This window comes from Nansenia antarctica (assembly GCF_963989245.1).
Source record: "Nansenia antarctica genome assembly, chromosome: 17".
In the NCBI taxonomy this organism is placed as follows: Eukaryota; Metazoa; Chordata; class Actinopteri; order Argentiniformes; family Microstomatidae; genus Nansenia; species Nansenia antarctica.
The window spans coordinates 20,302,461-20,319,960 of NC_137687.1; the positions used below are offsets into that span (position 1 = coordinate 20,302,461).

General features: G+C 44.7%; 1 protein-coding gene across 1 annotated transcript; it reads right to left on the bottom strand.

The window, feature by feature from the left end:
- Positions 1-3,302: 3,302 nt before the first annotated feature.
- tmem102 (transmembrane protein 102) lies at positions 3,303-6,962 on the bottom strand (the record flags this gene model as incomplete). Its single annotated transcript, XM_080547382.1, has 3 exons — positions 3,303-3,908; positions 5,246-6,003; positions 6,857-6,962. The coding sequence occupies 3 exons, from the start codon at positions 6,960-6,962 to the stop codon at positions 3,303-3,305; spliced, it is 1,470 nt and encodes a 489-aa protein (XP_080403508.1).
- Between the last annotated feature and the right edge of the window lie 10,538 nt (positions 6,963-17,500).

The following is a 17,500-nucleotide window of genomic DNA, read 5'->3' on the forward strand; positions in this document are numbered from 1 at the left end:
GCATAGAACTGTCATTCCATAGATATTAATATTCTCCACCAGCAGATAAGCAGAGAAGATTTTTTCACCAGGGGTATAAATATTGATTTGAACATCTTACTATTTCTATGCCGACTTCTGCCAACTAGGCAGATTAAGGTACAAAGTGAGAGATACGTCTGACAGTGCAGATTTCAAACTTCAGCAGTGGATTTAAAGTTGGGGGAGAGTCTCCGCAGGGAGCAGGGAGCTTCCTCCTCAGGGGACAGCCTCTCCTTCCTCCTCAGGGGAGAGGAGTCAGGACGGCCCGCCCGGGAGTCAACAACCATACCACAGCACTCAGCGGCGGTGTGTGGAATAGCCCCACCTTAAAAGTGCTGACAAAACACACACACACACACACGCACACGCAGACACACACACACACACACACACGATAGATGGCAGTTTATAGGCTATACACACACACCCTGACGCACACTCATCTACACTGACTACATTCGGTGCCCCCGGCTTTGGTTTGTCACGGTGTCCTCTGACTCAAACACCCACCAGTGGCCGTGATGTACACGTACATACAAGTACCCACAATGCTCAGCAGTACCAACTACGCTCCACTTACTAAGACTGACTCTTTTAAAAACAGTATTTAAGCACAAACTGTACTAATACCCATATGGTAAAGTACCGCCATCCAACCACCCTCTTGAGAACAGTCCCCACAGAGCTCTGGAGGACTGATGACGCTTGAATGAGTGCAGTCTAACATTACCACCACTCTGATACTCAGCAAGTAATTTGAGGGCAAAACATTTCACTAATGATAGTTCACAATGCTGTGTGCTAAGAGTATATGTAATTGTCTTTGGATGGGAGGAGGAAGAAGCAGAGAAAGAGATGGATGGATGGAGAGAGAGAGGGAGAGGGAGAGGGGGGGAGAGAGAGAGAGAGAGAGAGAGAGAGAGGAGAAAGGGAGAGAGACAGCAGCTGTCCACGCTCCCAGGAGCCCCATCTTTTAGTGCTAAACTCCACAAAAGTCTAGATGCTGGCCTGTCTCCCCATCCATCCCCCTATCTCCCACTAACAGCTCACTGGGTGGACAAGATATAGCTCCAACACACACACACACACACACACACACACACACACACTTGTTCCCAGCCCATCTTCAGGTCTCTCCCTCCTTGAGCAATTCTCCCATTATGCACACCCACCCACCCACCCACCCACGGACCAACCAAGCAGAAGATACAAAAAAATAATAATAATAATAATCTGGGACCGTCGCAAATACAAAAGCTTCACGTGTGACCTCCACGGTTCCACCCACATCCCCCGTTCACTGTACAACACACATGCACACACTCTCAAACTCAAGCTTCATAAAAAAACAGGGACAAAGAAAATAGCCCTTACACAAGCCTTACACTGATTAGCTGGCCATGCTCGTAATGAGTGAGTACATTATAATACAATCTAGCACCGCGCTAAGCGTGTCAGCAGCTAACCCCTGCCTTACACAGTGCACACCTCCCCTGCACCGTCCGGCCTACATCTACATCTCGTCTGTCTATGGAACATTTAGGACGACTAAGCCTACTTCTCCATGCTGCACCGCTGCTGAGAGATTGACCATTTTGAAGGACAGCCCCTATAACCCTGGTTGAATTATCTGCGTCAAGCTTTCAGGGGGAAAAAGGCAAATGGATGAACATTTATCTGTATGTTGGTCAGGATGTTTTGGGTGAAGATAAGTGTTAAGGATCAGTACAGAGACCTCCCTATGGGGTGGAAAAGCAAAGGCTGCTCTCAACACGCCCCTCCAGTGTGGCTCTTTGGTGCATTCTGTTACATAGTGAGTTTTGAAATGGAGGACCGGTCTGGGTTATACTATTCAGGTCAGAGGGGGAACTTTAACCCTTAGTTAAATAATAGAAAAGCAATAAACAACATAAAAAATACCTGAGAGAGCAAGAGAGGCGGAGAGAGAGAGAGAGAGGGGGGGGGGAGGCAAACAGAAGGATAAACAGAATTCTAGAAAGAGAGAATAAAGACTCTTTGTTCAAAGACATTTCCCCACACCAAATTACATTCAGTTACATCAGAACCGACCGTGAACCTCTATTTCTTACTCAACAACCACATGAAGGGCAGAAAAGACCACATGAAGGGCAGAAAAGGGGGAAAATTCAGTATTTGAGGTGATATTTTTTTTCTTTTTTCCTCAGTAGTGTGCAGACGAGAAGTGTCCTCCTCTATGGAAGCTTTCCACTTTCTAAAGCGAGTGTTTCCTTCGTAGCACCAGCCAAAAAGTCTTAGAGTTTAGTTAGAGCAAGCTTGTTAAGCTCCGCTGCCGTCCTCGTGGTAACGGCTTGACCTTTATTCATCGGGGTCTGATATCTCTGGGGTCTGATATCTCTGGTGTCTGATATCTCTGGTGTGTGATATCTCTGGTGTGTGATATCTCTGGTGTGTGATATCTCTGGTGTGTGATATCTCTGGTGTGTGATATCTCTGGGGTCTGATATCTCTGGTGTGTGATATCTCTGGTGTGTGATATCTCTGGGGTCTGATATCTCTGGTGTGTGATATCTCTGGTATCTGATATCTCTGGTGTGTGATATCTCTGGTGTGTGATATCTCTGGTGTGTGATATCTCTGGTGTGTGATATCTCTGGTATCTGATATCTCTGGTGTGTGATATCTCTGGTGTGTGATATCTCTGGTGTGTGATATCTCTGGTGTGTGATATCTCTGGTGTGTGATATCTCTGGTGTGTGATATCTCTGGTGTGTGATATCTCTGGGGTCTGATATCTCTGGTGTGTGATATCTCTGGTGTGTGATATCTCTGGTGTGTGATATCTCTGGTGTGTGATATCTCTGGTATCTGATATCTCTGGTGTCTGATATCTCTGGTGTGTGATATCTCTGGTGTGTGATATCTCTGGTGTGTGATATCTCTGGGGTCTGATATCTCTGGTGTGTGATATCTCTGGTGTGTGATATCTCTGGTGTGTGATATCTCTGGGGTCTGATATCTCTGGTGTGTGATATCTCTGGTGTGTGATATCTCTGGTGTGTGATATCTCTGGTGTCTGATATCTCAGGGGTTAGCCTCGTGGCTCCTTTTGGGAGTGTATACATAGTGTATGTGTGTTTTTGGTAAGGTGTCTTACAGCAGCGTCCACTTGTTAGAGTTAGCATCACGTTAGCTTCAGGTTGGGCAGTAGGGATTCAGAAAGGCGTGGCAGAGTTCCGCCTCTCGAGCCTGTCTGGCCCGTGTGTCACCGGCGTACCTTCGGTTAGGCGAGCGTTAGGGGGTCAGTAGAACTTGTCGTCGATGCGGAAGTGTGGCCGTGTGACGTCGTCGGGGTTGAGGAACACGGATATAGACTTCCCAGGGTTCTCAGTCACCAGCTGCTGCAGCCTCTGCGCCAGCTTGTCGTCCGAAGGGGAGATGATGCCGTTGGAGGGCCGGTGACCGGGGGAGCCCGCCCCGTGCCCGTTGGTGCCCTCCGCCGCCTCCTTCTTCAGCTGGCCGGCCTGCCGGGCTTGGTCCAGGGCGGCGCGGAGGTGCTCTGTCGGGTCGGAGCGCACGTGGGCTAGCTTCCTGGCCACCAGCAGGGCCTGGCTGTCCGACAGGTGCTCCAGCATGTTGCACTGCGGCAGGAAGTAGTTGGGGCAGCTCTTTCCCAGGATGCAGTGGGCCAGGTCGTCGAGGAGGCCGAGGAGGAGGCGGGCGGGCGTGTCGTTGTCGGGGCAGGAGAGGTAGGCGGGGGGCAGGCGGTCGCAAGCCCAGAAGAGGAGGGTGCGGAGGTGGTAGGGGCTGAGGCCGGTGCGAGGGCGGGCCAAGATCCGGGAGAGGACGGCCTTGGCTGCCTGGAAGGCCTGGGCCATGGGGAAGGGGATGCACTTCTTTAGCTGCACCTGGAGATGTGATGGACAAGTTATACTTCAAACACAGATCAAATTGATGATTACTTTAACCATGAAGTCTATATTAGCCAGCCATGCTAGCGAGGTCAGATCGAACTCCTCTTCCATTGGATTGGTATAATCATTTAAACAAAAGAGGAGCCAGCCGATGCACAAACATACAAATAACTTGTTCCTAATGTCAAATGCCTTAAAGTTTCTGGACTTATTAAAATGTAAACTGCCACAGTTAATGTATAAAGCAAAGACTCATGAACTCCCAGGTAACATTCCAAAATTATTTATAGAGAGGGATAAGGGATATCATTTGAGAGGTAACTGCAACTTTAACAACGGTTATGCTCGCACCAATAGAGCCTTTTATTAGCCTTTTTTAATTGAAAATGTTTATTGTTTTATTTGTTTATCTTTCTTCTTGTTTTTAATCACTTTGAGATTTCTTTATGTAAAGTGCATTACAAATAAAATGTATTATTATTATTATTATTATTATTATTACCAAACTCAGGAGAAGGTGTATATCATTATATGGAGTTACCGTGTGGAATGGGCTAGATGAAAAAATGAAGGAAAGCAGAAATATGGCTCTATTTTAAAAAATGTATAAAGGAATGATATTCGCTAACTACCAAAATGAGGAAAGGGAAGGTGACTATTGTTAGTCTTCTGGATTCTAAGCTGCGGTTTTCTTGGTCTTTTTCTTTTGTATTACATTGCGGATACTGATGTTTGTTATTTATTTACTTTGTGTTGTTTCAATATTAAGAATGGAAAATTATCAGTACTGTGGATACTGTAATTTATGTATTAATTAATGGAAAATATAATTGAAGTATTATTGTTCTCACTTGGAAGTGAGGGATAGGGGTAGGACATGCTAAGCTTAGGCTTCATCCTACTCCCTTTCGAACAGTGATTTGTACTTTTCGTTATTAGTTATTCATTTTTTAAATCATGTTCGAAATAAAGATTCATTAATTCATTCATTCCAGGGTTCCCACACCTTCTGAAACATCGAATTCAAGCACCTTTCAAGCACCTTCAAGACTCAATTCCCTCAAATTCAAGGACCCAACAAGGCATAGTTTGAAACAGAACTAGTTGACAAGCTAAGTAAAAAAGGGTTAGGTGTTTTTTTTTGGAGAGAGAGAGAGAGAGAGAGAGAGAGAGAGAGAGGGGAATTCAAGCACTTTCAATGACCCATGTCTATTTTCAAAAACTTTTAAGACCTTGATTTATTTTTCTCAAATTCACAAACTTTCAAGGATTTCAAGGACCCGTGGGAACCCTGTCATTCGTTCAAACGACCAAGCTGACGAGCCGCCTACCTCGCTACGGGAGAAGGCCAGCCTCCACTCTCTGTCGGGCCTCCCCCCCATGGGGGCGCAGCAGGGCAGCAGGTAGAACCCAGAGATGGCCTCCTCCTCCGTGATCTTCCCGTCCCAGAAGTGGTTGGCGGTGAGCCAGCCCTGGGCCACGGCGGGCCAGCCCCTGAAGGAGACCACGGGCAGCAGGTCGTACAGCACCCTGCTGGACCCCGCCGTCAGGATCAGGGTGGTCAGGGGCCCGTTCCTCTCCAGGCGCTCCATGACGGGGATCCCTCTCTGGGGGCTGCGCCTCAGCTCCTCCACCGCCTCCCCCACCACGCTCCAGAACCAGTCAGCCACCAGCGCCGGGGAGAAGTAGCAGCCGTCTAGGGACTGGGGGGACTGGAGGGAGGGAGGGATAGAAGCTTTACCTCCGTCCTCCTCCTCCTCCTCGTATTCGTCTTCCACCTCAGAGGGCATGCCGTTCTCCTCCTGGCAGCAGACACGCCAGCGCGCCAGGGTGTTTGGGTCGCACAGGCGCAGGCTGAGCCAGGAGTGGCAGGGGGCGGAGTGGCGCATGTCCAGGGTGACAGGCTGGTTGCGGTCGTGGAGTTTGAGCGCGGGCACGAGGAGCGTGAAGTCCAGGTCGAAGTCTGCCCCCTTGGCGTAGTCTCCTAGGTCCTCTGGGTTCAGGTCTAACACTCCTTCTCTGGCGCCGCCCGATAGGAGCAGGTACTCGTTAGCCACGGGCAGTCTCTGGTCCACCTTCTGTACCAGACCTGTACGTACACACAGACGCACATACACACAGACGCACACACGGGACAGAACAATCGCATATCCAATTTTAAGAACGGCTACCAGACTTGAGAAGTGTACTTATACAAAAACAATATAGTGTTTTGAGGGCATTGCATATATTTATGAAGCAGAGCGGTGGATATTGGTATTTTGATATAAAAGAGTAAATGAGGTTCTTGTTTTATGCTGTTTTTTCAAAGCTCGATGTCTGTCCTCAACCAACCCTGCATACCGGTATATGTATGAAGAGGAGCCATGGATTCTGGTATATTGATATACAAGAGAGTCAATGAGGTTCCATTAATGCTTGTTTTATGTTGTTTTCCATGCTAGATGTCTGTCCTCAACCAACCCTGGCTTACTAAGAGGAGTCTTTACTAAATGCAGCCTGTGTGCAAAGCCTGTCCATCCATAACAGCTCAGACAGACAGGGAATTGTTAGTCACAGAGGAGGAGAGGAGGGAGGGGGAGAGAAAAAGGCACAAAGGGTAAGAAAGAGTCCAAATAAATCATAGCTTTTCAATTTTAATAACTTTCTAGCGATCTAGGCTCCATCCCGGCGAACAATTTCCCAGCTTGACCAGAAAGAAGACCTCCAACCATCCTTCTTCACCTCCAACCATCCTTCTTCACTGGAGAGTTGATGAAAAAGCAAACCAAAAAAATCCCTTTTTGACTACTTAAGACATGCTTTCAACTTCCTCAGTCCTTAAACCCAGACCTCTGCCCTTGAGGCAGCTAACAGCTGGACAGCTTAGAGAGCCTCTCGAAAACCAGGATTCCATGATGCCTCTTTCTCTACTGAAGCTCAGAGAGGCCCGTCACCTTTACCCGGGAGAACAGGCTCTGTGAAGTGGATGGAGAATGCAGGCCAGGAGCCAGGGTACAGGTCGGCCCCCGAGGCCGGGGGGTGACTGACTGGAGACACTGGAGGCATCGACTGCTAGGCTGCAGCCCAGGGCCTAAAGCCTCCTAACAGGATTTCCCTCATCCAATTACAGGGCCGCGCAACCACAGTGGCTGAACCCATCATTGTGTGTGTGTGTGTGTGTGTGAGAGAGAGAGAAAAAGAGAGAGACTCCTTTGAGCAAGTGTGAATGAATGAATGTGTGTGTGTGTGTGTGTGTGTGTGTGTGGCGAGGGAGTGTTTGGTTCTTTTGAAAAGCTGATCATGAACGATCTACACGGTGGGTAAGAGAGAAAGAGAGCACATGTGTGATATGTGACATCGATATGGACATGCAAGCCGTACCAAAGTATGTGTGGGCCTCATGTGAATGAGTGAGGCCGGTCTGAGTTATTGGAGACATGTACAAAGAGCAGAGCACCAATCAATATTTGGAGATCAGATATCTCTAAGCTTCCAAGTAGAAGAGAATAAGGGAGGAGCTGAGGGAGGAGAAAAGAGGATCAGAGACAGACTGACAGGCGGACAGACAGACAAAGGAGTAGAGTAGAGAGCAGCTCTTCCTCTGATTTGTTTTGGTTTATCTCGGAGTGATAAATTGGGTCAAATGGGAAGCAGAGAGAAAGTCCTGTCTTATCTCTCCAGCATGGCTTCAGAGGGGGGAAGAGAGAGGAAAAAGTCTCTCTATTAACAAGGCTTCGCCATCGATTGGCCAGAGGAGTTATGAGGCTTTTCCAGAGAGTAAAATAAACTTTTAAATCCAACTCCTCCACGAGTCACTGCTTCAGCTTAATAGACATCTGCCAGAAGGGAACACACATAGTAAAGCAGGCAGGCAGGTAGGCACTAGGGGTGTAACGATACATCGATTCACATCGATGCATCGATTCATTGACTAACGATCTGATTACATCGATGCAATGTAAAAATATCGATCTATATCGTCATCTTAAAGATACACCTTTATTTTGAAATGGCACATTCTGCGTGACTGTCACCATTTCCGTGCAGCGCGCGACTAGCAGCGGCAAATTACAAAGTCAAAGAGCGCTGCACACTGTGTGTTCTGCATTTTGTGACTGCGGCGGAGAACAGCGAAGCGGTTTTAGCTGCGACTGCCAAGCCCGCCCACGGCCGACTGTGATTGGTCAATGCTCTAGTCTAGCCGACTGTGATTGGTCAATGCTCTGGTCTGTAACAAAGCATCTGTCTTATGAATGGGCAAAGGCTGCAGGTTGGACCTTACTTACTTTACTCCGGTTTGCTTGTCCAATTTCATTGGATAAACCTGAACTTCCTATTGATTTCCTTCCTGAAATTCCTATTGATAAAATCTACAGGTAAATCATTACTCCCGTAATCAGTGATCTAACATGACTGTCCAAGCATAGCCTTACCTTTCACCAATCAACACATCATATCAGATCAGTGCTTCCTAGAGGAAGTGTGATGGATGGCCCTATATTAAAAATTATCCTGACCTGCGTTCAGAGCGTAGTGTTTGTCCTGAACATGTTGATCAGTTAGTTTTTTTGAAGAAAAACCTCCCAAAGAAGAACACTGGAGGATATACTTATTATATAACACTGGAGGATATACTTAACTTATTTTGGTTAAGAAGAATGTATATAAGATGTACTGCACTGTACTGCATTTGCACTTATTATTTATTATTATTTTATTATTATTTATTATTATTGCACAAATATACTGTAGGTTTGTGAGACTAGTGAATGGGTCTATTTTTCTTTTTGTAACAGAAGAATACTGTATAATACAATATGATTTAAATGCTGGATACCTGGAAGAGCTCACAAATAAAATGGTCAAATAATATTCTAGTTGTTTTTGTGAGTGGATAATTGTGTTAGATTGGCATATGATATCACGTCATATCGATCATATCGTCATATCGATCTTGAATCGAATCGAATCGAAATCGTATCGTGACTGACATTGTGATATCGTCAAACATTGTATCGTCATACAAACAAATCGATATAATATCGTATCGTGATGAAGCTGGTGATTTACACCCCTAGTAGGCACGCACGCACGCACACTCACACACGACTAAATCTAGTCACAACAGTAGACCAAAAGCTTCTTCTCTTCATCACTTTGGTCCGATATGGAGCTTTGTCCAAACATACACTGAACAAAAATGTAAATGCAACACTTTTGTTTTTGCCCCAATGTTTCACGAGTTGACCTTGTGAAAGACCTAAGACTTTTCCTAATGCTTGCTCAAAATGTGCGACATCTGTTGTCTTAGGTCTTAGGTCTTTGATTTCAACTCTTGAAAAATTGGAGCAAAAAGTGTTGCTTTTATATTTTTGTTCAGTGTACTTACTTAGGCCATAGAGTTGGTATGTCTGAAGCTTCACGTTAAAAAACACAGACTAAAGACAAGGGATGTGCATAACTAAACATTTTTAGTATGGTTGATTAATATGGTTGATTAATCAGTGGGTGGTATGAACGATTACGGTAATCGATGGATCATCGACAAGAAATCACATAATATCTTAAACGCAAAAAAACTACTTTTAACAGTGAAAAATCTCATTTCTTCTGGTATTAATCCTCATGAATGTTCACATACATAACAGGAATGCAGAACAGAAAAAGGCCTGCTGCTAATACCCTGCACACGCATTTGAGCTGTGCACGCATTTTGTATATCCAGCCATTTCCAATTACAATGTTTACCAATAGTCAAGCTATAGCCTCCCCGAAATCAAAACACCAAAAAAATAAATGCCATGGATAAAGATTAAATGGAATTGTATTTGTCTGTGGTGATAGCTACTCGATTCAGTTTTGGCTAAAGCATTGCGAACGGATTCTGAGCATTCAGCATGTATCTTTTCAAGACGCAAGGTACTGGTTTTTCGAAATGGAACCAGGTACTAAAGCATATCTTTAGCCTCTATGTTGGGGAGTAGTTAAACTTTAGGGCACCAATTAGGGCAGTAGTTTTTTTGCTGCAGGTTTGTCAAAAACAACAACTAATAGTGCTACAGAACCGACATTAGTTCTGTCCGTTAAGTTGTGTTTATTTGAATGGGGAAAAAAATGTAACGGTCCAAATGTTGAAAATCGAGTTTGACCCTCGGGAATGATTAATCGACTATTCCGTCCCATCCCTACTAAAGACCAATTAAGGCCGACAACTAGGGCCCGGGCCAGAATTTGTCCTTGTCAGGTTACCATGGCCAGAAGGAAAGCCTCCTGGCCCTAATCGTATTGGATGAATCCACTTCCCCTTCAACCTAACTACAGTAACTAACTACAGTAACTAACTACAAACTAACAAACTAACTCCAGTAACTAACTACAAACTAACAAACTAACTACAGTAACTAACTACAGTAACTAACTCCAGTAACTAACTACAAACTAACAAACTAACGACAGTAACTAACTACAGTAACTAACTACAAACTAACAAACTAACTACAGTAACTAACTACAAACTAGCAAACTAACTACAGTAACTAACTACAAACTAACTACAGTAACTAACTACAAACTAACTACAGTAACTAACTACAAACTAACTCCAGTAACGAACTATAAACTAACAAAGTAACTACAGTAACTAACTACAAACTAACAAACTAACTACAGTAACTAACTACAAACTAACAAACTAAATGCAGTAACTAACTACAAACTAACAAACTAACTACAGTAACTAACTACAAACTAACTCCAGTAACTAACTACAGTAACTAACAATAAACTAACAAACTAACTACAGTAACTAACTACAAATTAACAAACTAACTACAGTAACTAACTACAAACTAACTACAGTAACTAACTACAAACTAACAAACTAACTACAGTAACTAACTACAAACTAACTACAGTAACTAACTACAAACTAACTACAGTAACTAACTCCAGTAACTAACTACAAACTAACTACAGTAACTAACTACAAACTAGCAAACTAACTACAGTAACTAACTACAAACTAACAAACTAACTACAAACTAACTACAGTAACTAACTCCAGTAACTAACTACAAACTAACAAACTAACTACAGTAACTAACTACAAACTAACAAACTAACTACAAACTAACTCCAGTAACTAACTCCAGTAACTAACTACAAACTAACTACAGTAACTAACTACAAACTAACAAACTAACTACAAACTAACTACAGTAACTAACTACAGTAACTAACTACAGTAACTAACTCCAGTAATGCTCCCAGCAGCAAGGTGATGAGGAGGGCTCATAGTAGGGCTGTCCCAAACGACTATTTTTCTAACGATTAATCTAGCGATAATTTTTTCAGTTAGTCGATTAGTCTAACGACTAATTTATCGATTAGCCTAACGATATAAATAAAAAATATTATGTGTCGGCCCCTTAATTTCCACCTCACTGCTATGTTTAGCCAACTTGAATGCCAACATGGCCATTTAGAAGTCTGTCCATCACCACAACACATAGCTAGCTAGTAGCTACATAGCTAGCTAACGTTACTCTCGCTGCTATGTTATGATTAGCTAAATTGATGCTAACGTAGCATGCGAGCTACGAGCTAGATAACGTACAGTAGGTGCGAGCACCACAATGACAATAGGCTACCGTAGCTAGCCAGCTACATAGCTAACGTTACTAACACCAGAAGACAAGACATACAAACTGTGGTGAGCTACATTGCTTGTGTAACATTAGCTAGTAGCTATCCATTTTTCACTCATACACGGCCGGAAAAGTGAACAGAAATACAACGGTGACTTACGGTGGTGCTATCTTGCGGCTGTCTTCACAAAGAGGTCCAGGATGCTTTCGCTTGAGGTGCTCGTTCATTGCAGACGTACTGCTGTGATAGGCCATTTCATTTCTGCACAGTTTACAGACCACCACATTGTTTTCTTTTTTTGTAAAGTACTCCCACACTTTGGACGATCGTGGGCGAAGTCTTTTAGCTGCCGGCTCTGCCTCCATGTTTGCACTGGTCGCAGCCATTTTGTTTATTTACGACGCACCGACGCACATTACGCAAGTCGACGTATTGACGTAGTCGATTACGTCGACGACGTCGACGAATCGTAACAGCCCTAGCTCATAGCATAATCAGACTACTGTGACGAGCCATCGAGTGTCACCACCACCATCTGAACAGCTCTGCACACGAGCTGCCAGTGTCACCACCACCACCTGAACAGCTGCCAGAGTGTCACCACCACCACCTGAACAGCTGCCAGAGTGTCACCACCATCTGAACAGCTGCCAGAGTGTCACCACCACCACCTGAACAGCTGCCAGAGTGTCACCACCACCATCTGAACAGCTGCCAGAGTGTCACCACCACCATCTGAACAGCTGCCAGAGTGTCACCACCATCTGAACAGCTGCCAGAGTGTCACCACCACCACCTGAACAGCTGCCAGAGTGTCACCACCACCATCTGAACAGCTGCCAGAGTGTCACCACCACCACCTGAACAGCTGCCAGAGTGTCACCACCACCACCTGAACAGCTGCCAGAGTGTCACCACCACCACCTGAACAGCTGCCAGAGTGTCACCACCACCATCTGAACAGCTGCCAGAGTGTCACCACCACCATCTGAACAGCTGCCAGAGTGTCACCACCAGGGTTTCCGTTAACGGGTAATTACCGGTCTTTGTCCGGTAAAATGTGTTGAAGTCCGACAAATTGAAATCTCTTCGGTCATAATGTCCGGTGAAAATAATTCCCTCTAAGCACAATTTGAATACAATTCGCTAAAGTTCACATTCTGATTCCTTCTATATTTAAAAAAGACGAATATATAGGGTATATATTTCTTTTATTATGATATGATTTGACGCCGGCATGATGATGACTGCTAATGTGTAGGCTAGGCTAGCCTATGCGAAACAGCGGCGGCAGGGTTGCCAGATGGGATTGACAATACAGCCTAACTAACCAGTCTATTACCGCTAAACCCAGTAGCCCATTCGGCGATAACCCGGCCCATCTGGCAACCCTGCGCAGCGGGCCACCATAATAATAACTTGTATTTGTATAGGCTAGCGCTTTTAACCTGCAAACGTTGCAGCTCAAAGTGCACCATAGCGAGCGAGAGGTACACATGGCAAGACAAAGTAAGCTTAACAATTACTTCATGAAACCAAGCTACAATGAGTCTGAGGAGAAGTCTGACTGTAAAGAGATGGAGGCGGCTCGACGGTTCCGAGTTAAATGGAAAGAAAATTTCCCCTGGCTGCGTTTAGATGGGGAAGGAAAATGTTTTGCTCACCGTGCAAAAAATCGGGGAGGAATAACGGATTCACGAGAGGAGCAACGAATATGAGAATGTCGGCTCTCACTGATCACAGGCGGTGCAGTGACCACATATCGGCGGTCAGGCCACTGTGAGCAGGCTAATGAAACGGCTAACAATAAGCTGCACTCTCAGCTACAAGTTGCATTTCACATGGCAAAAAATGGCATCGCATGTCATCAGTATGTGGGACTGACTGAGCTACTGAAAGCAGTTAAGGCTCCAGATTGTGTCTTGAGTGAGGGCACCGCCACAGCGACTCCGTTGACATTGTGGCGCGTTCAGCGCTGGACATGGCATAGCGCGCATGCGAATCATGAAAGCCTATATTATATTTATTATATAGCTCGCATCTAATCGTATCGGATGAGAAATAGACATTAAACGGCATATATAGGCTACACAACAGCTAATCACCGCGACAAACAGCGATATTATATTTGAATATGATGACCGGAATATCTCACGTTTGTCCGGTAAATTGAAATCTTCCCGGACACGTTGACCAGCACAATTGTTTTCTAACGGAAACCCTGGTCACCACCACCATCTGAACAGCTGCCAGAGTGTCACCACCACCATACAGGCTGGGCCTAATCTATGCAGCGAGAACAAAAGGATGAAACTGATAAACAACCCATAACAACCCATCCAGGGACAGAGGGAAGATAACCTTTTCATCACATTCTGACAGGGTGGCCATATTCAGGCACAGTGCCACTGTATAAATAGAGGACCATGAATCTGGGGAAAACGGGATCCCTCAAAATAAGATGTAGACAAGGGAATTCAACAGGGAAACGAGGAGTCACAGTGTGAGGTGACACATTGACTGACAATGAAAAGGTATAACAGAATTACAGGGCTGAAAACAAGTAAAAAAATATATTATAATAAAACATTGTTGTTGTTTTTTGAGTGGGGCAATCCCACTCTTATATTTTTCATTTTATTGAATAGAGAAAGTAAAGAAAGACAGGAAAGTGAGGAGTAAAGAAAGACAGGAAAGAGGAGGGTGATCAGGATTCAAACCAATGCCGTTTGGCATAATGCATGCAGTGTAGGGCCATGGAGTTAGACCACTGGACCACCCTAGGCCATGAAAAACAAGGAAAATGTAAGAACATTTCAGAACAACTGAATGAATTCAATTAAGCCTACAATTATGCTCTTTTTTTTTTTTTAAATGTACGTAGCGATCAGCACGAAAAAAAGGCTTCATGAACCATCTTAACAAGCCCTTATTCTATTAAATCCAGCTAATGTTCTCTCTCCCCGTCTCAAAGAGCAGGATTAGCAGACAAAGAGAATCAGTTATAGGTGGGTTCCTCTGCTGCCTCCCTGTTTATGAATTCTCATCAAGACAAAATTATTATCACCCCCATCATATGCAGGTCTTAAGGCCGTGCCCTTAAAACAGGCAGGGAGAGAATTTGTTCCATTTTAATCCGATTCCGAGCCTGTCCTGGATCATTGGGGCAATCAGGCGGCACCTACGTACTTCTGAAGCTCAAGAGGTCAGAGACTATCTGTCTACGAAGGTTATTGAAACATGAAATGATTTTCCTCCCTCTGCTTCTCTAATCCACAGAACACTGTGATAGTGGGCTTTAATAGAGCACGATTGCATTCAGGCACCAACCGTGACGTCCGACTTACCAATTAAAAAGCTGAGCGTACTGTTTTATGACGCCTCCCTGTGGGCTTACACATGTAGTAAAACATCACACGGCTTTCTTTGGGAGATTAAAAGTGATACAGAGAACTGTGGGAGAGAGATGTGTGTGTGTTTGGTTAATTACCGGTTAGTCTTTGGTTAATTCATTGTAAAGTTCCTCCTGCCTGTTAACGCTCTCTCTGTCTCAGCAGGAGGGGGGGGGGGGGGGGCTGGGCTGTATAAGGAGCTAGCCTTATGGTGGGTGGAGAGACGCAGTCAGAATAACGATGGCTATGATGGCTCCTCTGGGAGCGGCTGGGCAGCCAGAGCCAAAGTGGACTATAAGCATTTATAGAGCATTAGTCAGAGAACGTATGCAGTAAAGACAGAAGACCTATAAAATATGACCCAACTGGGAGCCTCCTGCTGGGCCCACAACAGGGCAGGAGAGCCGTCAACACACCATTACACAGCATATCATTAGGCGCAACCGCCTACGGCCTACAGTCGCGGCGAGAACTATTCGTCAGTGTTCAATGAGGTCGGGCCAGTCGAAATTCTCCCTGTTGAAAAAGTGCAGCTAAAAAGTTCAGTCAGGTAGGGGAAGTGTAGGGTAACCTTCAACAGAACATTATTCAAGGTCAGAACCTGACCCGGACAGTCAGACAGTCATAATGGGCTTTCCAGAAAGAGATTCCCTCCTACGGAACTCCCGACATGTGGCCCATCTGTTGACAAGAACCACTTTCCAACCTGCTGTTTTCTGATTGGTGGTTCTATAGAAGGGTGTGACCCTCCAGTCAGGTGGTGCGCTGGCACTAACACCAAGCTCAGCAGGACAGACAGAACAAGTTGTTTGTTTGGTTGTTTTTGTTTAGTTTCTCCGTCTCAACTTTTGCCCTTTCTTTCTTTATCTCTCTGTTGAAACGGATGCAGATGTGTGTGTGTGTGTGTGTGTGTGTGTGTCCTCCCTCGCTTCTCAGCCTTCTTCAAGACAGCCTTGTGTTTGAATTAAGAACACACTATAAAGCCATGAAACAAAGGCTGGTTTAATGAGCTCTGTTGGGAAAGGAGATGGGGGGGGGCGGGGGGTGGTTAGTGGCAGTCATCAGTTCAGAAGCACATCTGAAAAGGGAATGTGCACACAGGGTTGGGAGCTTAAGATGGGGAGGGAACCCACAGAGATGCAGATCAGCTGTCTTCAGTTTGATAGGGGGGGGTGGTCTTTTTTTTCTATTTCTCTTTTCTCCATCTCTCTTTGAATGCCAGTGAGAGATGGAGGAGAGTCACAGGGCATACTGAGCAGGAAGCACTGGAGCGACGGTTGTTTACTGATTCCACAAAAGAACCGACCTAAAGATGCTCTTGTAGGGTTGTAGATGACTTCTATCACTATCACCGCTGTCATCCTTATCAGAGTTTCGATGACTACAGCTGTGCTATCAGTGGGGGACTTGAACCTACAACCTAACAACGAGATGCCTTATGTAAGATTAATCGCTTCAACATCACTAGGCGTTGCTGCATTGCATCCCTGTCGTCCGCTGAGCACAGCGGTCCTGTTCCGCACAGCGTTCTAACACTGTTTACTGAGGATCTGGGTAAATAAGTGGATTTACTTGGATCTGTGACTGTCAGGCTGGAGCTTGGCTGTGGGTGTGCAATATCTCTCCTCACCCTGTTAGCTCTGAATGCCCAGTGGGGATCCTGCTACAGCTCAAACTACACAAACGTTATTAAAACTAGAAAAGGCAAGCAAGCAAACTCTCTCTCTCTCTCTCTCTCTCTCTCTCTCTCTCTCTCTCTCACACACACAGACACACACAGACACAGACACACACACACACACCAGGGCTCGACAGTGCGACTGTTTTGGTCGCATTTGCGAGTGAATATATTTCTGTGCGACTATTGAAATACATTCAATCGCACCAGTGCGACTAAAAGACTAAAATGCTGAACTACTGTCATGCGCAGTCAAACGTATGTGTATAAGCGATGAGGGAATGAAAACAGTGAACAGAAAGTTCGAGTCCTATATGCGCTTAAAATGCGCTCGTAGCGCTGTGTTTTGTTAGCCGCTAGCAGCGTTTGCTTCCGGTTTCATTACAAAGAGGTTAACCCTATATGTGCCTGACGTCTAACATTCAAATGACTCTAACTTCATCTTTTTTCGTATTTCAATGTATGACACATCATTTGAAAGCTTATGATCCGTAGTTCCAATCCACAACACGTCACATTTGAAAGTGTTTATGTATTTTTTTTACATTTGAAAGTGTTTTTTGTTTATATATATTTAGAATATACCAGTCATATTCTGGAATGTGTCTAAATGTTAAAGTTCCATAAGTATAAGCAAAATAAAGTAACAGTTTGTAAATAAATAGTAGCATTATTTTATTTTTTAAAACACGAACCGTGAACCGTGACCCAAAAACCGAGGTTCATACCGAACCGTGGCCCAACTGAAATTAATATTCTTACTTCCCCTTTACATTGTGTGAGTCTCCATTTTTATTACGTCCAAGAGCCGGTTATGATCATTTTGATATGTTATGATTATGATAATTTGTTGTCGTTGTTGACGAAAATTCCGCAATTTTCATTGT